The sequence below is a fragment of the Netta rufina genome, assembly GCF_964035555.1.
Source record: "Netta rufina genome assembly, chromosome: 1".
Classification (NCBI taxonomy): domain Eukaryota; kingdom Metazoa; phylum Chordata; class Aves; order Anseriformes; family Anatidae; genus Netta; species Netta rufina.
In genome coordinates, this window is record NC_140123.1 from 118,258,577 (window position 1) to 118,284,807 (window position 26,231).

A 26,231-nucleotide genomic window follows, 5' to 3' on the forward strand; every position below is an offset into this window, starting at 1 on the left:
AAGTGTGATGTGACAACTTACCAAGCTGGCCTTCCCAGGGTTGTCACTTACACACACTAATAATTCCTTATTGCTACTCTCCTCACAGGCCAGCATCACACATTTTGAGTAACGTGTGTTTCTTTCCTTGAAGTTTCACTGCTAGAAGAAAGCTCAAGTGTGCAGTAGAGTTACAAGAGTTTCCTCCAGCTTGCAGAGACACTCCCAGTGCAGAAGGAGATGAGTTTGCAGGTGTAAGGTATGTTTTGTTCTCAGTATAGAGCAATACAGCACAAATGTGAATACTCAGTGTTATTATGGCTAATGGACAAATTTCATTTACATTAAAGGTTTTAAGTTTTGGGGAACTTTTTTTCCCTAGAAATAATGCAGTTTGTATAGTGAACAGAATACTTTGCCTTTTAACTTAAGCAGTTCTCCTGAGCTTTTGCTATTACCTCATAGCATTAGTGGGAAAGTAACAAAAAAATAAAAGATGAGTATTTCAGGAGTCTTGCATGCACTGTAAGGTATGCAAGAGTAGGATGTTTGCTAATTCTGAAACAAACATTTTCAGAAATCTAGATGCATTTCTGCTTCCATTTTTTTTCTGCCTTTACCCAAGCTGTGAAAAACCTTAAACATGAAGTTGAGACAGCACAAACTGTAGTAACAGCATTTATTACAGGTAACTTGTTTTTCCCACAAAATGTATATTAAACAAGGTGCAGAGACATCTAAGGAAATAGCATGCGTTCTGCCTTACACAGTTCCCTGTCCCATTTGAGATCAGGCCTCCTAGAATGTGCATGATACAGAGAGGCTTGATGTAGTCTGCTGGTAATGGTGCAAGGAGTATTTCAATTTGACAAGCTCAAGACTAAGCCATTTAGGATCCAATTATAACTTTGTACTTGCAAAAAAAAAAATATCTTATTTCAGGAACTGTAGTGCAAGAATTAAGGTAAAGAATGGAAAATTTGAAAGCAAAAGAAGGTTTTTTGTCAGTAATTGGAAAATATCTATGGTCTGGCTGACTGCTAGTACAGAGGGGGTGGTCTGCTGAGTGGTGTTGAGGGATTGTCTCTGCCCCTAAGCAGCGGGTTGCACTGGACCAGAGCCTGATCTTCTCTTTGCACTAACCCAGGGCAGCTGCCTGCATGGTGTCTCAACTCGTCTTCGGAGGGTAGCGCAGACCCAGCATTCTGCCAGCAGCAAACTCCAGGAAGAGCCTGCCTGCAAATACCGCTTGTCCCAGCAGCAGATTTCCGCCACGAGGAGAGCTCTGGTAAGTGTCAGTTTACTGCTTCTAATGGTTGGTGACATGACGAGGATGGATTCCTCTTTGCCTGGTTGCTACCTACACCTACTGCCAGGAAACAGCATAACGTCACTCCTGGAGGCAGGGAATGGCCCAGATGTAGTATCGTAGCTAAAAAATAACCCTTGCATTTCCAAACCAGAGGTTATTGGCAGTAGGTTGTCAAATACAGACATACTGTGCATGATACGTATGTACAATTTATTTAAAATACTTTTTAACATACATTAAAAAACTCACTATTTATACAGTCTAATTTCTAGCAACATATACAAATACTGAGCAACTACAATACATGCTGAGGTAAGAACATACATTCTGGGAGAATACTCAAGCCAAACAAGATTGAAATACATTTTATATCCATATGTCTTCACATGTAAAAAAGAGACCCATTAAATGTACCTCTGCTTGCATTGCACACAGGAAAATGCTAACCTTAGGTGTGTCATGCAATTACATTTGGGTATCAGTGTTTAACAGTTCATAGCATACATCTTAAACCCAAATGTTCAATATTCAAATGTATCTTAGCCCTAGAAGATAAAATGATCAAAGTTGAAAGCAGGGAGCAAAGCACAAGACCCATTTCTTTCAGAAAAGGAACTTAATTCCATTCTTAAAGCAACCATTCCAGTCAACAGCTTATGCTGCTCAGGAAATGACACTGCATTTGGTTGCTTGAAAATAACTCCCTCTACAGAAACTCTTTAATTCTAACACCATCTTAGTCTACAGTACACCCACAGTTATACCATATCTGGCCTACAGTAAAAATTAAATGCAGATTTCCAAGAGTGTTAATTTTATTGACTTGAACATATCCATTCATTTTTATGGCAGAATTTTTTTTTCTAAGCCTAAAAGCTTTAAATGTTTCTTGACTTGGCTGGAATAAGTATGTCACAGCTTGGTGCAAACATAGCTTTCTGCACCTTTCAAATAAAATCAGGTAATTTCAGAGTCATAATTGCTACTGATGAGTAAGAGCACATACTTACCTGTTTAAGCAAAACTATAAAGATTGCAAACTAGCTTTATCAAGCATAAAATGTTTCAGTAACACCAAAAATGCAACCTATATGCAGGAATTTCCTTTTTCATGACTAGGTCCTGCATACCAAACTTATTTGCCTATTCAGATTTAGGCTTAGACTCCCACATCTAAAAAAATGCATCATTCTCATGATCAAAAAAAAATGTAGAATTGGGTTTTAAGGTAGCAGAGCATAAAAATTTGGTTTACTGAGTTATATACAGCCTCTGTGCAAAAAAATTTCAAGTGTTAAGTCAGGATCCCATACTGGTAAGAAACACATGGTGGCAGTCGGCTTAAATAGTATTTTAGTTTGCATTTGGATGTTATCCACCCCGTGTAAAGTCCATGGGCAATAAACAAGGCTGACTTGAATTATATCACAGAAACAAACAGTAACCATTAAAGTCCATAAAACTGGGCTAGTGTGCAGCTAGGGATTTTCACATTTATAAATTAATTCAGCATCCTCCCAACAGTGCTGTTACAATAAAAATTAAAGCTATTTAAGATTTTTTTCTACTACTTGTTTATGTTAAAAAGCTGTGCTTTTTTCTAACAAGATAAAAAGTGATAGCCACGTTGCTTTCATCTTGTGATTACCTAGATAAAACTAGTCTATGTTATCTCAAGTAGAAGACTGACTGCAGTAGAGAAAACTGGAACATTCAAAAAGATACAAATTCAATTAAATGCTTCTAAAATTGACACTCTTTGGAACAGTAATTGTTCTCGGCAAAGGTTTTGGAATCGTTTATACTTCTACTAAGAACAATCATAAGAAAAGCCCTATGGCCAAAGTTTTCCAATTGTGCTAAAATGTACCATATGTGCTAAATGCATGTATTAACACAAGCTATGCACCATTAGAGTATTTGTGTGCTTTCTCAAGCACTCACAAAAGTATATACATATTTTTCTTTGTATATGCTCACATCTTAACGTACAAAAACAGATACTGCTTGAGGGTGCAGGAGCCTCTCTGAACTCAAGTCACCTTGAACACCTGGCATCTTCCTGTACAAGTTTGAATCGAATGCAGACGCTGGTCAGAGCAGCCGTCACTGAGCAGGGAACACGCAAAAGCAGTTTTCAGGTAAGTTGCTTGTAAAACTTAGACTGTACCTACCTTATCCCTAGAAGGGATCAAGACTGAGTGGCTTAAGGAGATGAGGCAGAAAAGAAAAGGGATTGTATAGGCAGCAGACTCGAGTTTTAGAAGGCTAACAACAATCGTGAGAAATATGAGGAATACACAGGTTACAATAAGCAATCCTGTGAACAAAAACCAAAATAACAATTTACTATCAAGACTATTTTATGCTGTGAATTTAATGGGATTTTTGCCATCAGTCCTGATATTATTTTTAGAGTCCAAGGTTGTACATGCATTTTGTAGGGTAAAATTAATTTTAGGAGCTATAGCGCTAACATACGGATTTTAGAAAGTTAGGAGTTCTGATTGTGGGCTTTTTTCCCCTCAGAAATAGTAAGAAATAGTACCATTAGCAAGAAATTATTGGCTTTTGTACTTAAAACAGTTGTTTCTCCCAATTTATCATTCACATCTATGAATTACTGAAGCTAATCTTGAAGAATTCTTCTCTCATGTCTGGCAGACAATTGTACAGTAGTTTTAAAAAAAAAAGTCCATGTTTTTTTGCAAGAGACAAGCTGTAATTATATATACAGCTTAAGAAAAGGCAGAATTACTGGTTTCCCAGACTCCAATGCCACATCTTTTGGTTCAACATTGTATTACTTAAGACTAACAATATAAAAACAGTGTGATTAGAAAATGAAACCGTCAGCTGGCTTTTAAAAACAAGCCACAGTTGCCTTCATCCTACCTTACGCATGAGCTAACTTAGTTCCTCCTTACTCCCGGCGGAGTAGGCTGTGCTCTGCGGTACCTGGTACACCAATTCCTCTGCAGCGCCTGGCCCCAGCTGCCCCTTGGGCGTGTCGTACAGCGCCTGTGCTGATGATGCACTGTCTGTCCTCGATACGAGTTTATTGTAAGTTCCCACCGGCGGAGGAGCTTGGTTCCCTGCTGCTTTAAAGGTGGAAATGGAAGGAACGCCAAGAGGAGTGCTGGGGTGACTGGACATGTCCATGATTATTGGCGTTGCATATTCTGGTCCAGTTATAGGTAGTGGTTCAGCGTAAGCATGATAGACTTCTTGTACCGGTGAATTGTAAGGGTCCAAATCAGCATAGCTTGCTTCTTTCCCTTCCTCTGGTTTAAAGGTTGATCTCTGATGAAGCGTGCCGACGATGCCCCCTACCAGTGGCTGAGCATACTCTGTGGCGCAAGCACCAACAAAACAGAATAAAAATACACTTAGAGCAGCAACACATTAATGTCAACAGCATCACAGAAATTACTATCCTAGATCAAACCAGTGGTCAGTCTGTCTGCCACAACCAGGTGCTTTTGCAAAAAAAAAAAAAAAAGTCATTTTTGCACAACAGATAAAGCTGTTGGATAGCTTATGCTTACAACATCCTGATTTCTCAGGCTTACACTTCTTCCCTGGTGAGCTACGATTTCCCATGTTGTAAATCTGGTCAAAACCAAGTTTTTTGAAACATACTTCCCTGCAATATTAAAAGTAAATGAAATTATCCTGGCTGGCTTTGGATAAGAAGTGGTCCCTAGGGTGGAGGGTTTGTCCTGTGAGGGGAGAAGCCTGCACATGGTCAGCTGAGATGGTTTTGTTTGACAGCTAATCTGAATAACAAAAGCTAGAGGTGAGAAAAATGGCTAGCTGTGTTAAAAACAGACAAGCAGCCAACGAGAAAATTGATTCTGCCTGCTGTGAAGCTGCAATTCATGCGTGTCTGCATATTTCTGCCCTCACGTAAGCACAGAACCAAAGGCAGAGGCAGTCATCTTCCTCTAATGACTGGTTCACAAGTAAAGGGCACGTGCTGTTATCAGTAATTCCTCATTTTCCAGATGAAGAGGATGATATAAGTCATTGTCAGCTCAGGAAACCAAATGCCACATTTCCAATTTGTGCATAAAGAAAATGTGGTAATACTATTTTAAATGCACATCAGTTTGGCTAGAGAGACTTTCAAGGACAAGTACAGCAGCTTTCAGCTTCTGCATGAACTTGGGACAGTGTCTATCCACACGCATCACAGCATCAGTCAGGTAAGAGCTGAAAAGGTATGCATTTTAAGATATGCATTTACCTGCAGAACTACTCGTTTCTCATCTTCTCCCCAAAGCAACCAGAAAAGTATTAAACGTAGCCAAATTCCTGGCATTTTTTGGCTTTTTCTATATATTGCATAGCCCATAAAACAACAAAAAAAGTACCTGCAGATTCTGTCTGTAACACTGCTGGGACTTCTCTTGGTCTTAGCCGACTGATTTCACTGCTGCTGTAGCGTACAGGAGTTTCTTCGTGTTCTGCTGATTTGCTAGGGAGAAACTGCTTCATTCCTTTCCACCACCCTTCGCATGGATTTAAAGAAAATGAAAATAAATCCATACTGTAGTTAAAGCTATTACAGTGTTTTACACCATGTCTTGATTTGTTTGCTCACTACTGCAGAATAAATTACCAGTACTTGCATGATGCTGTGTTAATGGGATACTTTAATGTTTTACGGTAGCCTGAAGATTCAGAGGTGAAACCATCGCTGTCATCGTATCAACCTGTCTGTCTGCTCCCACTGCAGTCCTTAGCACCTACAGAACTGCTGTATGAGGCAGCCCAGGGGAGGGCACAGACAGAAGTTCTACAGAGAAGTGTAACAGCGTTTTTTTTGATACTGCATTTTACCAAATTTCAATGTCCTTTTTAAAACAGACCCACCTACTGAACATTTAAATAAGTGAGGAGAAAAATAAGTACATCCATCATTAACATTTTGATACAGGATATTATGACACTAACATGCTGAAGCAATGATGCTGCGACCTATCAGAAATTGACATGTAAGAAATAAAAATAAGGTCATTAAAAGGTTTCTTGTCTGAAGGATGAAGGTTATACTTAAACTGCCAGAGAACAAAAACACAAATATGGAAATTTTCAGCTTAGGGTCAGAAAAAGGAAGCACAGTCATACAGACAGTAAAAACCCAACTGCTGCACCAGCTCTTTATGCTGCAGCACCACATGCTGTGCAGTGGAACTGTCTGATGTTAAGTTAATGTGGCACAGGACAGCAAAGACAGGAAAGATACCTAAAAGGAAATACAAGTAATCCCACGTGCTAATAGGAAGCTGAAAAAAGATAAAACTTGACACACCTCATACAACTAGATGAAAGGTTTTTTCCAGGACAGAAGTACCACCAGAAATATGACTAGGAAATGTATAAAAACATTCCTCATAAATGGTTTTTGCCTCTCTCCTTATAATTAAGAGACTCTACACTTTGTCTACTAAAAAAAAAGACTGAAGCTTTAAGCTTGAGCAGGAGGTATTTTCCATTTCTGAATAAAATTCAGAAAACAGAAAAGTTCAGTCTGTTCAGAAAGGAAGCTCACTGTCCCCACTGTCTGTGCTAGTCAGCAGTAGAGAAGTTTCTGCTAGTAGAAATTGCCCATTACTGCAATTTGAAAAACACTTCACACCAAGAATGCTAAGTAAATGATGTCATAAAATCATTCTGTTACCTGCACGATCCCAGTAAGGTAGATCATACGTGCCCTCCGTTTTTTTCTTGCTGTGAGAAAAGAAAGTGTTTTATTAGTCTGCTTACCAGAAGATGAATTAATGCTCAGCAACTGTCACCTTGGCTGTAGCTGGCTGTCAAGTTTAAAGTAAAAGCACCAGCCTGCTGCTGCTGGAGAAATCAAGTTTCAGTAAAAGCACTTAAAATGAAAATATTTAGAAGTGCTTTTCATTGTGCTAGCTACTCAAATAAACGAACAGTTTCTCAGAAAGAGAATATGGTTCTGAAAAAAGTCCATTCCAGAAGTGTGCACCAAGTGGTTCCCGTGGCAATACATGCAGACTATGTAATTCCCACACACCAGACTAACATTCATGTGAAGTACTTTTATTAACCCGTTCATTTACCGGTTTCTCCAATGCCACGCACAAACTAAGATAAGAATCAGAGTAGTGAAGACCATCACCAGCACTGGAACCAGAACTGCTGCCAATGCCACATCTGAAAGCCATTAAATTAAGTGGTGTCAGACAAGAGTTTCTCATAAATCAGTTCTTATTTTAAAAACTACTTGGGTAGAGCGTGTTGTTGTCATATATAATATCTAGCCCACTGGATCACCCAGCTAAACTAAGCTACCCCCGGATGCTCTCACAGTTTAAACAGTAATTAACATCTCTCCTACATGTATGCACAGACAGCATTTTTGAGAGTTTTCTCATCAAGATTAACAGCTTTGACCTAGTATCAATAAGATTTTCTATTAGAACAATATATTTTGTTGCTAACAAAGACCCCGGGACTATGCAACCACTGAAGTTTGAACCTCCCACGAGAAAGAAATACCAGAGGACTTTGGCAGTTAATCACTATTTGTCTATGCTGGCTCTTCACGTGACATTAGACCATCCTGTCCCATTGCTATCCAAAGGACACTCCACCACTGCCTACGCTTGCAATCACCTTGCTCTCTGCTGACAATTTTCTGCAATAAACAACGAGGATGCCAGACGGTTTTTGAATTTCATGCCAATGTGACTGTTCCATAAAAGACAAGCTATGGCAAAAGTGTTTTGTCCTGAAAAATTACCATATTAAATAACAAGCAGTTACTCCTGACTAATTCTGAAGGGAAATCCAAGTTGCAACTTCTCCTTTTTAACAAAAAAATTGTTCAGTAATTAAAAGCTGAACTCAGTTTACATGTAATATTTACATTCCTTAGAATATCGGGTTGGGTTTGTTTCTGCATACATCTTTAATATACTAGTAAATATTAAAATGAAAAGATTGATAGTGTGCTATAGCACATGAAAATTGTCGAGAAAAGTTAAATTCGGAAAGCACACAATATATAGCAAAGTACTGTCAGCAGTTCCCAAACACTATCACTGTTTAAGCATGGGTACCTTTGGTTACACTTGGAGTCACCGTGGTGTTTTTTATTTCAGGTGTGAAAGTTGTTTTATCTGTCTGCAGCGATGTCTTCACTGAGTGAATGAAGTCATCACTGAAGTCATCGTTCTTGTCATTATTCTGTGGTGGTGGTGGTGGCGGCAGCATGGTGAGTTTAGGAGAGCGGACTTTAGAAGAAAAGTATTTGTAAAAAGAGGGTTTTGAAAGGCTCGTTTCACACATTTCAAGTTTTAAATGTATCAAGAAAATATAAATAATAAGGAAAAAGACATGAAGCAGAAACATGGAAAGCAAGTGACTGGTGTCTTTTGAAACACTTTCTAAATCACCTTATTACACTGAAATGAGCTATTTTCCAGGCTAAGTGTAGTAACTTCGGAAGAAATTCAGCAGTAGCAGTTACAGAAGGATTGCTCTGCTCAGTATTGTTTTCTCATTGAAAATATGCCCAAAATATAAACTTTACTGACACCTTTCACCACTTGTCTTGCAAAATTGAAGGGTTTTCAGTTCTTACCTATACTGAACTGACATCCTAGCAATTCTACTTTCATTGCAATTTTCTGGTGCCATTTTAAGGGGTTAATCCTAAAGAATCGTGCAATAATAGGTGGGATGAAATTATTACGAACTTCCTGGTACAATTCAGTGTTCCCTTGAAATATCTGGAAAAGAAGAAAAAAAAGACTATGTTATACAAATAAATAGCAACTAAGGAAGTAAAACTGGTTTAGATGTTTCATTTAGCAAAAATAAGCAGTGCAGGATCCTGAGAATATTTCAGCCCCAGAACTGTGCTGCTGCCTACCCTGTCCCATGCAGAAGAAAAAACAGTTGTGTACACACAGACACACACACATACCTGCTACAGCCTTTGCCTTACTTCAAATAAAGGTACTGATGGGACTCAGGTAATGCCTATTGCTAAATAAATCTTGCATTTTTATGGCACTGAAAAATAATTTTAACTCAGTTCTTTCTTGCTGTTGTCGTTTATTCTTCAAATAGAGCAAGCAATTATGATACTGCGAAAGCAGGAATTTACCAGTGCCTTCACACTGCATAGTTGTTTAAGCATGGCCTGTCCTATGAATGGCTATGGCATTTCTTAGGAAGAATTAAGTCCAGTATGTAGTCACACTGTCCTCTAGCGGCTGCTATCTACAAAGCAGAACTCCAACCAAAATACTATGTTAATATTTATGTTAGGAAAGCAAAATCGTATCTGTCAAAAATCTCACGTGAAGCCAGTTGATTATGGGAGAAAAAGAAGCAGAAATTGCCTAAAGAATGAGCTAAAGCTGGTCCTTCACTGCTGGCCCTTGCATATAAAGAACTTAGCCAATTTGACAATGTAAGACTGTTTTGTCTGGTTGAAATCTAAAAACAGTAAGCAGAGAGTCACTGTATGTGTGATGCAGAGCAAGCGCACTGACAAGCTTCTAGGCCGACAGGTTTTGCACTAAGCTGCTTAACACAGTATATAACAGCCAGACCAATGCCAGCGAACCAGTCCATCGTTTTCCTTGGAGGACTGGTTTGAGATCATGTCTTCAAGTCTTGATACAGATATTGCAAATCACGTTGGATGTAATTAAGAAGTGAATTAGATCTTACTAACACAGACACAAAATAAATATTAAAAAGATTTAGGATTTTTCTGTTCAATCACATTACTACGTAAACACTGAAGTACCTTGCTACTTCTGAACAATTCAGCTTGTCAGCGTTTTGTACTTTATTCAAAAAATAGATATTGTAGGGTTAAACAACTGCAATACTCAACTAGTTTGAAAGAAAAGGATTATTTCAGGACACTCGCCATTCAAGAGCCAAAACCAAAAAAATCCCTTAGTAGTCCTTAAAAGAATCAAGCCTCGTGACCTACATAATTTGTCTATCCCCACTCCCAAAAGACACGCAAGCCCCATTACTATTACCACTTGAGTGTAAGAATTTTGGTTATTCCTTACAAAGTAATTGTCAACCTGTTTGAAAGCACTGACTGATCAAATAAGTCAATTTAGTTAAAAAAAAAAAAAAAAAAAAAAAAAAAAATTGCTCACTTAAATACAATACTTCATGTTTGTGATGTATTATTTTTTCTACATCTCAACTAAGTAACCAACATTTTCATTTATTTTGTATCGAAGTAACACTACTTTTTACTAGTACTACTTTCATTACAGTCAGGTTTTTTGATGTCAAGTGTTAAGACAGTAAATTAACTTTTCCTGCAGCTCAATATATATTATTTTTTTCCCCCACAAAAATTTGCCTCAGCTCAGTACAAACTGCAAGTATTTGGTGAGCAAATCACTTTGATATTCCATTTGTTATCAGACTCTCTCAGCTTACCTCTGTGCTTTTACATCAGTGGAACTTGTCATTTCTCCCCACTTCAAGCATTTTCAAACCTCCCTCTCCCTTTTTTAAATAGATAAAAGTGTTAAGGAAGGCTTGTCTACAGGAAAGCCTTGGAAGAGCTCCTAGTCTCCTAAACAACTTCAGGAATTTAAAACATTTTTTGAAAAACAGGAAATTGCAACACCTGATTTGTCTGGTGTACAGTTGTATAAGGATCAAAGGGAGACACCTGCATGCGTTTGTGTCCAAAAGCAAAGATGTATTGAATGAGATTGTACCAGACAGAGGAAAAATCTGCTATTCTGAAGCCTCATCAATCCTTTTTTACTTAAATACTTCCCTTCACAGCTGGCCCTTTGGATATGTACAGTTCTTCACACATGGTTACTAATGATATAACAAGAGCAAAGAAGATCCATCACCTGTAATCTCAAGCTCCACATTTTGCTTTACTTCACAAACTTGCAAGGAAAAGAACAAGCTCAATTAACAGGCAATAGCTGTAAATGTTTTCTAGGAAAATAAATTAACTTAGCCTAAATCTAGGCAGCTAGCTGAGGTTTTATTTTACAGCCAGAAGAGGGCACTCAAAAAACAGCAAAAGATAGTGGATTTGTTTACCTTGAATACTTCGTATTAACAGTCTGGTAGCACATCTGTAGGCTCAAGGAGATGGACCAGTCCCAGCAGTAAAGCCACCCCTGCTCAGGTAAGTTTCCCCACTGTGATTGTGTCCAGTATTCAGAAACCTCTCAATTTAACCAACATGGTACTTTTACCTTGCACTTCCTCAGGACGAGGGTTGGAAACACAGCAGGAAAGGTACCATCATTTATTTCAGCACCTGGAATCCCTTCTGGTTCTCCAGGCAGAGGTCTGAAGCTCAGAGTGAGACTCTGCCAAAGCAGCTACTCAGGAACTGTTAACGACAGCAGGTGCTGCTGCCTGTCATGAGCCAGAGCACGTGAGGCAGTTTCCTAGACCTGCAGGATGCTCTGGCTGCTGAATCAACACACTGGGGACTGTCCACAGGGAGCAGGAAGGAAAGAATAACTCCTTGTGGACAGCTGCTTTTAAGACCGTGGCCATACAACCACAAGAAACAGAATTTGGAGGCAAACCTGAAGTAGACAAGCTCCCTGAGTCAGGGTCGCTTTTAACAAGTGAAACAAGTTGCTACATCCTACCCTGAAACATTCTTAATCCACAAAACCAGCAGAAAACCCCAGAAAGTACCACTTAAGAATTAACTTTCTTAAGACTGGGTTTTTGTTCTCCTAAAAAGTTACCAGATATCCACATGTACACGATACAACAAGCCTATGGAAGTAAACTGCATCCAAGAATGTTAAGAAAAAGGAAAAAATCCTAGTTCAAGTCAGCATTCCAAATATTCTCGTTTAAGAAAATCTCATCTGAAGCACTAGGAAGAACAGGTAGCACAATGCCCTGCCTTCTCATCTTTTCGTGTCTACATTAAATACTGATAAATTAATTTGTACTATCTATTTTACTGCTAACATTTTTTCCCTTGTGGTATGCATTTGCCATGCAAACATACCATTTTGTTCTTTTAGAATACCTCCCCTCTGCAAGGGCTGTTCTGTTACACAACTAAGAAACTTCTTGGTCAAAAAGATCAACAGAAGTGCTATGAAAGAAGGAAAATCATACAACCCCTAACATTTATGCTGTAATCTAGAAGATGATGAGAATTTAAACTCTGATTTGGGGGAAAAACGATACAAACAAACATAAAAAGCAACCTATTTTTCTTAGCCAGAAAGGGACACAGTACCAGGCAGCCTACCACTGGCAACAGAAGTTACTTGTACAGAATATTCCAATTCCCAAACAGTCAAAAAATTACCTCTGAATTTCTGAACACTACTTCAAAGCCCTACATATCTGCACATTTTCTGATTTCCTTCTGCATGGATGCTGTTTATGATTAAAAATTACACTGAAAAAGTTATTTAACATTTCTTCACTGTACCAAAATTGGCCATATTTACAATTGTGAATCTCCACAGAACATACCTAGAAAATGTGTGGCAATTTTTACCTTATCTTTATCCATGCCGGGCTCTCTGTATGCTGTCCATTTTTGTCCATCATCACTGTATAAAATTCTGTAGGCTGACACATAATAGTAGTACTCTGCTAAGGTTGATCCAGTAGTTATAATACCTGTGAAAATAAAAGTGCCCAGTTATACAAAAACTGTCACCAGTTTGTAAAAAAAAAAAAAAAAAAAGTTTGGACTTTAGTCAGATTGCAAGCATGCCCGCTAACAACAGCGATTGCCTCTGAACAATTAAGTCAAAATAGAAAACACTAACATTAGCACAGAAGATACGATAGCTGCACTGTCATTGGGTTTACTTTCAAGCAGGCTATCCCTGAAGTTAACCCCAAACTGCAAGTGCCTCAGGGCTTCACTACTCAGCGTGGGCCACACTGCCATCAGCAGCAACAGGGAACCACAAGCTTCCCCAGCTTCCAGAACATGAAGCCACCCAGACTGAACTGGATACGCAGCATATCCAGCTGTCTCTGCAAACAACCACAGCGACTAGAGCCATGACAGAAGGTCCACCGCAATCCCTGTGAAGGAGCAGAGCCTAACCCAGGCTCTGGCTGCATCACTCTGCGTTGTTTGGTCTGTTTGCTGGGGGACAACACAACAGGCTCTGCCAGGAGGGTTCAGCAACCCTGACTCGCGGTCCATGTTCTCCTTCAGGAAGGGGAAGCTGCCAGCTGTTTTGCTCAGCCTGCTGCTCATCACACAGAGCACAGCAACTGCTCCCATCTTCACTGCTGGATTGACTGTGGCTGTGGAGGGCAGCAGGGAAAACCTAGAAACATCAGTCAGTACACCCACATCAGAGGTACCAGCAGACTGAGTTGACTGGATATGGATTTGAGCCTCCAAGGAAACAATCAGTAAGGAAGCATCAAGGATACAGTATAAACACAGGAAGCATTTCAACAAATTCTGATGAAAGAGGTGTTTTTTTACTATGAAACTCCACTTGTTCAACTCTAGACTTTCTGGTGCATAAGCTAGGATATGGAACTGAACTTATAATGGTAATTAAACATCTTCTGGATTTTATCAGAGATTAAGCACTGGAAAAAAATGATGTTAGTAACCAAACCTCCTGGATGCATCTTAAAAGCCACATCAGGCTCACTTACCTGTTATTCTCTTTTCCTTATTCAAGTCTATCTGCAACCACTGGTGTTCATCACTGACAAAAGCAGCCCAAGGAGGCCCATGCCTTTTCAGTCTGGCATTTTGAGGTTTCCAAGTATTCATTTGTCCTGTTTGGTCAGACCACTCGAGAATAGATGACGCTGTGATCTGGGAATCAGGGATTACCCCAGATTCCATCCCAAGTGTCCCATAGCAACCTGAGCACAGGAAAAGGTGAAGATTCAGAGTGAAAATCCAAGTTATGCAATGGTTTTATTTGCTTGGAGTTTAACACTTGCTAGGCATATATTAAACTAACATCTATATTTATTCCGTAACAATACTACCAAAAAAAACCACAGTCTTTTGCCTTCTTCCATGCTGGAACCAAACTTCTGATCTTTAGTTACTAAATGTTTTATGCCTGCTCAAGAATAACGTGGATATTCTCTCGATTACCACCCACACAGGACTAGCAGAGAAGCACTGGAGGGGAGCTGTCGTTGTTTAAAAGTCCATCACATGGTTAGTTCAGGAACGAGAAAAAGACTACTTGGTTACTTGCTCCTTTTTGTGCTTACATAATTTCTTGGTTTTCAAACCATCTCAGTATCACAATGTTAATTGATGACAATAAACCAATGAACGTCGAAATCCATATCACCTTGAGCTCAAACACATCCATCCTTGAAATTAGTTAATTTTTTTGTCACCATTCCTACTAAGTTTCCTTCCATGTCATGTTCTTCCAATGGCTAAAAAAAACACCTAAATTGCTGGCGAAATTTCTTTTTGGCTAGTCAATATCTATTTGCTCCTGTACTAAAAGAAGAAATAAAGACCAACTAACAAGTACCTAATTCTGCTTTAAGTGGTGTGCTTAAAGTGTAGGAGTCAAGTCACCTTAAACCAGATTATAGTAGAGGAGCAAAACATGAAAAAATCTCTTTTTGCAGATAAGCAAAGCTTACTAAAGAAAGATTTTTACTAGGAAAATATTTTAAAAGACAAGTAAGTATAAACTGGCAGGACAACTACCCTGTAGGACAGAGAAAGCAGTTCTAGATTGTCTTACACATATATAAGGGGAGCATAAACATAGCACAACAAATGCATATGTGCCTACAAGCAACTGAACAAAACAATCACTGAAGCATGACATACTGCATTCTTCTATTTACACATAAAACACTGCATATTTAAATGTAGTGATGATTAATCATCAAAACATGCCAGTAAAACAATTCAAAAATGTACACTACTGAGGAAGGCGGTGAAAATACTACGCAGAACAAAATTAAGTAATGGAACACAGGGAATTCATATGAAAGTATTGACATGTAGTAGTAGTGATAATGCTTACCACTTGTCTTAAATGTGAAGAGACTTGTAGATAATGGTCCCCTGCAGAAAACAAAAAGATGTTTTTTGTGTTAAGTAAGGAAAACTGACAACAAATTGCCTTCAATTTATTTTTCTTGTCTGATTGCTTGCCACTGAAACCTAGACGCATATGCCTAAACAAGGATTTCATGATGAAAGGAACACTTCTGCCACCCAGTCACAGTACTTTAAGTACAAACCTATTTTCAACTGATGCTTCCCTTTTTAATTAACCTTATCAGAATAACAAGAATCAATCTCTACTGATCACTTCTGTTCCTGGGACTTCTGAGATAAAGTGACATGTTACACTCTTTTCTCTTGTGCAGTATTCTTGCAGACATCCATATGCAGCTACAATGGAAACACCAATACATCAAGTGGAAAGCAAGCTCTGCTCTGCAAATTCCTCTGTTCAAAACTGCACTACAGTTCTCACACTTAAATCTTGGAGAAAGGCGAAATGGGAAAAAAAAAAAAGTCTTTTCTTTGACCTGCATTCAAACTCAGAAATTTTCATCTTCAACATATTGGTATTTCCCAAACCACCAAAATCACATTATTTACTATTCAGGTTTCATCTCACCATTGCCCAGAGCAAGTCTGCCCACACATGCACACAGACCACTCCTCACAATGACTGAGCTCCCCAGCCTAACCTCCGACCTCAGGACAAACAGTAGCTACTCTCATTTAATAGAGACAACCAAGGGCAAGTGACCTTTGTCTATTGGATTCCAAACACTAGTAGCATGGAAATAAAGCAGTTATTGGATTGCTTTTGCCTCAAGGTTTTGTTAAAAAAAAAAAAAAAAAAAAAAAAGTCTGAACCATAATCCTTAAGTTACAGAGGGGACTAAAAGGACAGCTTTGGAAGAAAAAAAAAAAAAAAAAAAAAAAAAGAAAAGAAAAGAAAAACAATTTTTTCTACCCACTCCCACCTTCTTCCCCTACTCTGCCCCCCCTCCCCCCCCCCCCCCGAAAATCCCCATGCACATTATTATGACACGAAGGGAAGAAAGAAGAAAAAAAAGAGGAAAAAAACTGTACACTAGCTTGTAAAATTTGAAATTTTAGGAGAAACATATATCCTTAGATATCAAACTTCCCCTTTTTCATACAAGAGAAATTATGGTATCTAATTAACAAAAAAACTAGAAATAACAGATTATGAAAAAACAACTGGACAAATTAATATTTTTACACAGCCCATTAGGAATTTATGGTCATGCCATGCATTTTGGAAGATAAAGCTCCTTGCAGATTTTGTGAAATTAATCTTTATGGTCTAGAGGTTAAAAACAAATACCTGGGAAAAAAATTGCAGAGTAAAAGAGAATTGTGAGAACTTTACAGAACAGCATCTGTCTGTGGAACATGTAGATCCTGTAGCTGAAATTACTCCTGGGATGAGGCAATACCGAGATCTATGGTGCTAAAGGGAAGGAGGACACAGGAGGTGCACTTACACTTTTGAGGTGACATTGTTAGCCAGGGAGCCTTCATAGTATGGAATGCCTTTGCTGATTACAACATTAATTTGGCCACCCAGAGTATTTGACACAACGCCTGCATGAACACCAGCCATACAAAGTGATGATGACTTGAGGAGGGGGAAAAAGAAAAAATTAATACTACATTGTAAATAAATTAAGTAACACAGTGTATTGTAAATGCTATGTTGCCAAGTCACATTTTTGTTGCTATTATGACATTAAGAAAGTTATTATTTAACTATATCTGTTAGTTAGAAATCATTTATCTTTGTTTTATTGTGGAATTCATAAAAATGTAAAAAACATCTCAGACATTTCAGTGAGTCCTAGCGCAGACATATTTGGAATGCAACTCTTCCAATCAAATATGCTCAAGTAATCAGCAAGGTGAACAACTCTAAGAAAGACAGCAAGACAGATTTTCAGCCTATGATAAATCTTTTATGCTAGACAACAGAAGCTGAATATATAAATTCCAAGAAAACCTTTTAGTATAAACATATTTTGTGTGTTTTCTTCATTTTCTCACAACTAAGGAGCGATGCAGTACAGATTTTGTAACTTTGAGCCAGAGGGTGGTATATTTTATCTCGTGATTAAACGTGGTTTAACATCCCAGCAATGTGATCCATAAAAAAACACCATAATGTATGAATACATTTTCTTCTGAGGAACCCTATTATTTATGTTGCACAGGTCAGTGGAGATCAATTAATCAAACTGTTTTTGTTGTTGCTCTTCCCTTCGTATTCCAGAGGATGTTAGTCCCACCCTGCTAACAAATACCACAGTTACATTTCCATTTCCCTGGCTTGTAGTCCTGACAGCGGGAGTGACCCACTCCACCAAGTCATTCAGGCACAGCACAGACTGAGCAGAGCTAGATGCCTGTTTTGCACTGCACAGCAAACCAGCTCGGGACACCTTTTTCATCTGGAAAGCAAGACCTTAAAACCCAAATGGGCTCAAGGCAGAAATGTCCTTGTGCTAAGGAGCAGAAACACAGTCCAGTTCCAAAAAAGGCTTAGCAGCAAGGGCTTTGCACCCACTCAACGGTGTACGCCAAGTTCCTGCAGGATGACTGGCTCTGCACAGTGCAACAGGCACATACAGACTATTCACAGGCACTGCTGGCCACGTGAAGCACTGAGTATGTGCAGACACGTGGCAACTCTGCAGCCCCTTGCTCACATCCAATGAGACTGGGATCAACCTGAATTTTAGAGTATCAGCGGGGACCAAGTTGCCTGCAGATCACCTGTGTATCTCCATATATACCTTCCAGAACCACATTTAGCTTTTTATTCCTAGTGTGGTATCCCAGCACAGATTTCCCAAGCCGATAAACAACAGATGACAGCTGCAGATTTATATTTACTTTTAACAGTTGCTGTCCCAAAGAAAATTTACTGCTCATTGCTAGTACTAAATACATTTGCCGCGTTGCTCTGCCAACCATTCCACTGGGCACTACTGAGCCTCACTTCAATTCTGTTAGAAGGAATCAGCAGATCCTTTCCAGAAAAGGGAGACTTCATAGATGATTGTCCTCAACATTTTTTTGTTGTTGTTTTAAAAGAACAACTTTTCTACTGTGGCCTTTTGAGAAATAATTGCATACTGCAATAGGCCAGGAGGCCCCTATATCTCAGGCTCACTGGCAGAAAAACTGCTTACCGAGACATTCCTAGATATAATTCTCTTCAGTATATTCACACATAAAAACTCCAGCCGATTGTGGATCCTTATTCCTCACCCCTCAAATATCCCCAAAGCTCTCTAAATAAATATAATTATGTCTGGCTGATGAACTCAGCACCTCTCTCCCTTCCTTCCTATTTTCCTTGAAAGCAGAAGGATGCGATCCTGCAGCAGATGAAAATCTCTCATCCCTGCTCACCAGAAGATGTCAGCAATGAGCGCTGCAAGTCCTCAAGGAGTGCAAGACATCAGGGTCACACCAAAAAAATCAAAGTTTAGGGTATTTTTTAAAGCAGCAAGAAGCTAAGATCATTAGAAAGGTAAGCAAGAGAAATTTCTACCTGAAACTTTGTCTAAAGTGTTGGACAACTTGATTTCTTTCCAAACTTGACTTCTAGGTAATTCTCTGCCTTTTATTCAGAATAGAATAATAAAGTACACAAAGTAACAGGGAATTTATTTCCTGAAATTTCCTTTTTCCTGCATAGAAAACAGCTTTTGCAGATTTTGGCAAAAAGAATTCCAACAGGCTGAATGTGTACACATGCTGCAAATATGATGGGCAGAGAATCAACTCTGTCTTATTACTAGGTATAAAAATTGCCCTGCAGCTATTTAGTAAGGACTTACTGTGGACCAGAACATCTAACACAGTTACACTGTGGTGATTTTTTTCTTTTTTAACATATGGGAAGTTATTTATACATGTAACCTAGGATTTACAGGTATTTGAGAAAAGAAAAGTCAGGGAAGCATACTTTAGGTTCATATTAAATATTTTAAAAATGTATAGTTTTTTGTAGCATTCTAAGTAAACTACATTATTAGATGTTTATTTCCCGTTTATAGAACCATTAATTTTATAGTTTTAACTGTTTTGCGAATGTTTTTTACAGCTGCTGAGTGTAAACAGAATTTCAATGTAAACAACTGAAAGCCTCTGTTTAGAGATATATTAATGTCAAAAACAGGAGGACACCATTAAAAAACACACTATTGTTTCTGTCTTTATAAATCTGAACTTCACAACTTGACAAAGCCATCAAAAACAAAACATGAAACAGTATTTTGGTTGATCCATCTTTCTCAGCAGGTCTTGCAAAAATGTTCAAGTCTCTACTGTATTATGGCGCTTCTTGGAGATGGCAACATAGAATGGTTTGGGTTAGAAGGGACCTTTTAAGATCATCTAGTCCAAACCCGCCACCAGGAGCACAGGCACCTTATCAGGTTGTCCAAATCCCCATCCAGTCTGGCCTTGAGCACTTCTAAGAATGGGGCATCCACAACTTCTTTCAGCAACCAGTACCAATGCTTAACCACCCTTGTGGTAAAATACGTATTTCAAATATCCAATCTAGATCTAGTTTCTTTTCTTTCTGGTTTTCTTTTCCATTTGAAGCCATTACTTCCTACCCTACAAACCTGCAAGACCAGAGAAATCTTTCACTGTCTATCTCATGAGCCCTCTCTAAGTATTGAAAGGCCACTAGAAGGCTTCCCATAGCTGTCTCTTCTTTATGCTAAACAAACCCAGCGCTCCCAAACTCTCTTTATGGGAGAGGTGCTCCAGCCCTCGGATTATTTTTGTGAGCCTCCTCTGGACTCAATGAAGCACCAGCCATTTAGCAGCGGCATAAAAAGAAACACATAAGTAGTGTGTTATTCACTTTAGGAGACACAACTCCCTGAACCCAGACAGCAGAGCTAATGCAGACATCTGTAAAAGAGTTTTAATCATACATAACAAATTTTACCAAAATTCATGTGAGCCCACAGTATTAAGTTTACTTACATCTCTGTATCCATGAGGAATAGTGCCTGAAATATCAGCAAAAGGAATCACACACCCAGCAGGACAATACTTACTAGAAGAAAACAAAAAATCAAGTCAAGATATGCATGCGGCTGTAACTCTGACAATGTTATACAACAGTCACTGCTTTTTATTTACAGTACACTGTGTTATCATTCATTTATCATTACATGAGGATATATCCTAACTGAAAAGATAAGAAATCAGACAAAAATATACTCTGGAAGAGACGTACACAACAGCAGAACAGGCATTTGAAAAAGGTAGTTAAAAACCCATTTCATCCGTAATTCAGTTATAATAACTGAATATAATAAAATTATGTCTTTTTTTTTTTAACATAAATACTACATGGCTTCTGTAAATTGAAAGTCTTGTAAGTAGCAGTATTTATGAATTATATTTTATAAACTAGAGACCTGCATATCTATTTGTTTTGCATCTTTAAACTGTACATCTGAAAAGTAATGATATTTTGTAATAGCTCCTGGCAACGTTTTGATCATAAAAAACCAGGCCAAATTCAGTTAATACCACTAGCTCATGGAAAAAATGGGAAGACATCTGCACACATTCACATTCTGGTGCCATTTCATACTGCACATACAAAAACCATTAAGTCTTAAAGATTTAACAATGAACTTGGGTAAAATGTCAATTCAACAACAGTTGAAGCAAGTTTGTAGTTACCGTGAAATCAACAGGATATGAAGACAAACACATACAGGGCAATGCCAGAACCTACAATTCTGGAACTTGGGAAAATGAACGAGGAATGCAAAGGTTGCATTTCAAAAGGTTTGATTGAAAGCTCTTGATTTCAGGGCTTCATTTCTCCAAAAAGTAAGTTTAAATACTTCACTTCGGTCTACAGCTTTAAACACTGTCCTTGCTTTAGACAGAAATAGAGGACAAAACAGGCAAACGATGTATGTTTCCTCCATCAGAAGGAACAGCATTTTGTACCTCTGCAGAACCTCATTAATTCACACCAAACTGTGAAATGGCTTTGCAATTATTATTTCTTTTTATCCATTTCAGAGTTTAGTGCTTCTTTGAGAACTTTAATATGAATTTCAGTATTGAGGAGGCATACACCCTGTAATATACTTTTATAAAAGTATATTTTTTTAATGGGAATGTGATATTAGCTTATATGTGTTAGTGCAAATTAACGAGGTTCTACTGTATACTGATAAAAAATAGGAAAGAACAAAAAGAAGGACAAGTGCAAACGTCAATATTATTAAGCTTTAACCCCGATCTCTTTGTTTCTTGAGTCCTCTCGACCTCCAATTTTCAAGTTAGGTTAGGTGTAAGTAACAGTGAACTAGAAACACTAAAATGACTTCAGTACAGATAAAGGGGCAGAAAAAGAGGTAAAATTAATCTTACTTGAATTCTGGTTCGGAAAAGTGACTTGCATTGTCTAAACAGGTAATTAGGTCTGGAAAGAAAAAAATATTAGGTCAAGAGGATGATAAAGACAATAGGTTTGAGCATGCTTTTCAAAAGGGCATAAAAGACACATCTGAGCCTCTGTGGCTTAACCAAAAGTCTCGAAGGAAAATAAAGTTCTTATTTAATAATTTTCTTTCAACAGATTTTGTATGACAGTAGAACCTTGATAATTTGTTTGAGTACTGAGAAATACACTGTTAGATAGACATGAAGAGATACACTACAAACATATGGTAAGTTTTTCGTAGCTTAATTTTACTTTATAGCGATACTTCAGGGAACCTATGAATGAGACACAAACATATGCTCTGTTCACAAAAGGAAACTGAAACAGAGAAAATTAGATAATAAGCTAGCTAAACAGGCCTGTGTTTTCAGCACTTAACAGTCCTACAGTATTAAAACCAGGCAGCACAGGAACATTAGAGTGACATGTTACTGGCATTATGACTGTTGCATCACATTTTATGTTTGTGTGCTTTGTGTAAGCACATACAATCCAAAACACACAGAAAAGCACCAGAAAACAAGAATTAAAAAAAAAAAAAAATCACATGAAAACCCTTTATTTGTTCTTTTTAAAATCACATCTAATAAGGGTTTTCTCAATCTTTGTGCCTTGCAAAGCAGTTGCTGGCAATCCCTCATCTCCTTGTGGACCACATATGTCACTCACCTTTACAATGAGTGAAAGAAGATGCAAAACAAATACAGTAGCTTCTTTTAAAGGCTAGAAAGACAAAACAAAAACATGGGGGGAGACAAGAAATGGCAAAAATAATCATTAAAAAAATAGTCAGCAGTCAACGAGGGATTGAAGAGCTGAGAAAGTATAGCAAGCTGTTACTGAAACTAAAATTTTCCATGAGGTGGGTCTGCTTAAAACGTATAGAGTTTGCTAAGAAAAAAAAATCAAAGTTATCTGCCATCTGGATTACTACCTGAAAAAATGCATTTCATCTTTTATCCAAAATAGCTCTTTCACTCATAACAGGTAACTATGACTCTTGCTATATCTGGGGTAAGCTTTAATAAAAAAGAACTTTTTTTTTTTTTTTAAATATCATAACTTATATAGTAACTCAATAGTTCAATTTCCTGTGCAGTAATATTAGGAAAACTGTATTAGAATTCATCACTTTTAGATGTTAATTTGTGAGAATGTGAGGAAAAAAATGCATTAGTTATTAGTTTTAACTAGACAACTCTCATTTTGTCAGCACAGAAAAACTAAGAGAATTTTATGAATACCTGATTTGTCAGTGGTTGAATAAGCCGCAAGAAATCCACGCCCAGAAGTGTGTATTCCACTCATGAACTGTACTGTGACTTCATTACTTTTTGAAGTTATTAAGCCATCCATTTGAAAGCTAAAGCCACAGTATTTTCCTAGGAAGAGAAGGAGGTAAGAGACGTGGACTAAAACCAACGCATGTAATTAGAATCTTCATTTCCACTGTAAGCTCACATTAGTTCTGGTGTATATATTCAAAAACAAAAACACGTAGATAATACAAAGGCATGTAGCCAGTGTCCGTTTAAAGCAAAGTATGGGTAATATAAACTTGCAATTGGTTCACCTACCATTTTGCTGCACCTAGAAAATGTAAGAGAGGTACTGGAGCTTTTCAGAAAAGGAAAAAGGTAATACAGCATAGACTTGGTCTGCCTCTGGATCTGGATACTTTTCTTGCAATAGAAAATGACTAGAAATATCGCATTTTAGACTGAGAAGCTGGAGTCAGCAGCTTTGACAATATTTGCCTATAAAGTCCTAGAATTACTACCAAATAACTTGAAATTATCTGGATGAATGGCTATTAAACAGACTCAAATCAGTACGGAATTCTTCCCTACTAACTAGAAACTTTAATAAAATACTGACCAGTTTATTAACCAGATAAGAAAAAAAAAATCTTCTGTTCTACAAGCACCCTTAGACAATCAATGTTATAAAGAGCCTCTGACCCTATATTCTCTGCAGAATACTGAAAGTGGATAACCTCAACAATAGATAACACCACGTATGTTTCAGTTTACAATTCATTTATTTGTCTTTTTGGTAAGTATGTTATCATATTGTAAAAGAGCAAAAAAAAAAAAAAATATATATATATATATATATTACCTTCTCACCTAAAGGAAAATTACAGTACTAAGGAAGTGGGGTTGGAATAACATGGCCCTGTTTCCGACCAAATATAGTTTTTAAAAAGGTATGTCAAATTCCTTTAAAAAGACAACTACAATCTCAAACACTTTAAAAATAGAAATGTAAGTTCCTGTCACTCTTCAGAGGTTCCTACATTTTTCTTATTCTGATATTTTTCAAACAAAGGACGTGTGTTTTTTTTCTGATGAAAACCAGAAAATAGATCTTACAATACTTCAATGAAACGTATAAAGTGGCATGCAATAAAACCTTACTTCAGTTCACTACTTAAGCTGGTCATCAGCAAAAGTTATGAAAATAAGTTCCCTTTTACCAAGGCTCCCCAGTGGCCCTATATTTTGCCCTAAGCTATGTTTCAGAGATTAACTGCATTCATTACGATGAACTGCATCATTTCTCCAATTAATGCTTTTTCTTTTTTTTTTTTTCAGCCTCTGGATCTTGTTACACAGCTGACCAGCACGAGACTCTTCTCAGGACAGACACCATTTAACCTCTTCTTTGGGCAAACACACACAGCAAGACATGTAAATCTAGCTTGGATAAACAATCCAGTGCTGCTCATACCATGGAGATACAGCCTTTGACAAATTGTAGATGGATGCACCTTATGATTCATTGCAAGACATACTTTTGAGACTATAAATCACTTCCCCAGCTCTTCTCTGGCCTCCTTCCAGATTTTTAGCAGACTTTTTAAAAAGTTGGTACCAGAAATGGACAAAACGTGACTGCAGTGATGACTGTCAGTGGTATGTACAGAAGATGTAGTATTACCAATTTGTCTGTATTTATGCACTGAAGGACCCAAAGTGCTTTTGTACAGCAGCATTTCAGCAGGAGGGGAATTCCCACAGTAGTTTACATTCTTTGCTCCTACAGATCTGGCCTTACATAAAATATATTAAATAAATACATCTAAGTATAGATATATACTGGCTGGATTGCAACGAAACTTAATGCAAAACACCTCTAAATCTTACTGAAACTACTGACAAACCTAACACCAAAGATTTCAATCTGTTGACCTACTGATAAATATTCAAAAGGCTTAGAGTGAGAACTAACCATTAAGAGCTTCAGGAGAAACCTTCTCTGCTTATCAATGAACTAACCCAGTAACAATTCAATTTTGAATCTAAATCAGACAACTTTTAAATTATTCTGAGTTAAAATAGGTATCATTGAATTTCAGATTTTATGTAATGCAATTATTTCTGAATGCAAGAAAATTAAGAACTTGGATAAACTCAGAAGATTAATTCCTTCCAAATTCAAATCACTGTTTAGTCTCTCCATTGTTTACTGCTTCAAATATGAATATTTAAGAAACTGCACCATCTGTATCTGCCAGTGTTAATATCACTGATTGTTCTGTGATTTAATTTATCAGAGGCAGAACAACACACACGTTTGCTCGACATACTGTGTTACTACACCAGCTGGGAACAGCTGAAAGTCAAGAGAAATAAATGAAGTAGAAAATTTACTTGAACCCATTACGTCACTTGTAAAAGTGAATAATAGAGTTATCAGAACTGGACGTTCCTTGCCATTTAAGGACTTCGGTGCTTTCTATTTTAGACCAAGTCTGGCTCAACCACTCCAAGCACAAGCTTAGTTTCACACATGCTTACCAAGGTAACAGTTGGAAAAGAGGTTTAACTAAGCTAACATTCCACTAGCCTCTTTATAAAAAGCCTCAGTTGAGTGGGATTAGTATTCGAGCACAAGTAAAACAATCTTGGTGAAGTAAATCTCTCTCTATCTTTCTCCAGATTACGGATTTAGGAAACAAAATAAAATGACTCTGCATAATAGCAACTAATTTTACTGAAGGAAAAATGACATTTAATTTTGAGTTTTATGCATAATAACCAGAAGGGTCTTAAAACCTTACATACACCTTGATGTGGATGACAATTTCACACTATTTGAAAATAACTGCCTTATAATAATGAAATCCAATTTGCCCTCTTAAAGAGAATAAATTAAACTATGGACTCCTTCCTATCAGATGATATTTGAAAAACATAATTATTGAAGCTTGACATCCTTTATTACCACTGAGATGAATAGATCAGACAAGTTTCCTCAGTATAAAAAGGCAACCTTTTTTTTTTTTTTTTTTTAAATAAAGTTGCTCATAATTTTGCAACTCCCTCTTCACTGCTTACGAGAACTCAGTGGAGTTTCAGTCCACTTTGCAAGCTACTGGGAAATCTCTGAGAAAAAAAGAAAAT

The 26,231-nt window shown here is 37.6% G+C and overlaps 1 protein-coding gene across 1 annotated transcript in view; it reads right to left on the reverse strand.

Annotated features, from left to right (window-relative positions):
* Positions 1 to 1,148: 1,148 nt before the first annotated feature.
* DCBLD2 (discoidin, CUB and LCCL domain containing 2) overlaps positions 1,149 to 26,231 on the reverse strand; it is a 43,119-nt gene continuing 18,036 nt past the window's right edge. Inside the window, exons 3-15 of the mRNA XM_084296442.1 lie at positions 23,067 to 23,204; positions 21,750 to 21,801; positions 20,334 to 20,406; positions 16,811 to 16,944; positions 15,322 to 15,362; positions 13,961 to 14,176; positions 12,825 to 12,949; positions 8,910 to 9,057; positions 8,386 to 8,559; positions 7,384 to 7,477; positions 6,978 to 7,027; positions 5,668 to 5,805; positions 1,149 to 4,641 (exon numbers count right to left, since the gene is read on the reverse strand). Coding sequence (XP_084152568.1) covers positions 4,199 to 4,641; positions 5,668 to 5,805; positions 6,978 to 7,027; positions 7,384 to 7,477; positions 8,386 to 8,559; positions 8,910 to 9,057; positions 12,825 to 12,949; positions 13,961 to 14,176; positions 15,322 to 15,362; positions 16,811 to 16,944; positions 20,334 to 20,406; positions 21,750 to 21,801; positions 23,067 to 23,204 — 1,826 coding nt within the window. The 3' untranslated portion in view covers positions 1,149 to 4,198. The remainder of the gene's footprint in view (positions 4,642 to 5,667; positions 5,806 to 6,977; positions 7,028 to 7,383; positions 7,478 to 8,385; positions 8,560 to 8,909; positions 9,058 to 12,824; positions 12,950 to 13,960; positions 14,177 to 15,321; positions 15,363 to 16,810; positions 16,945 to 20,333; positions 20,407 to 21,749; positions 21,802 to 23,066; positions 23,205 to 26,231) is intronic.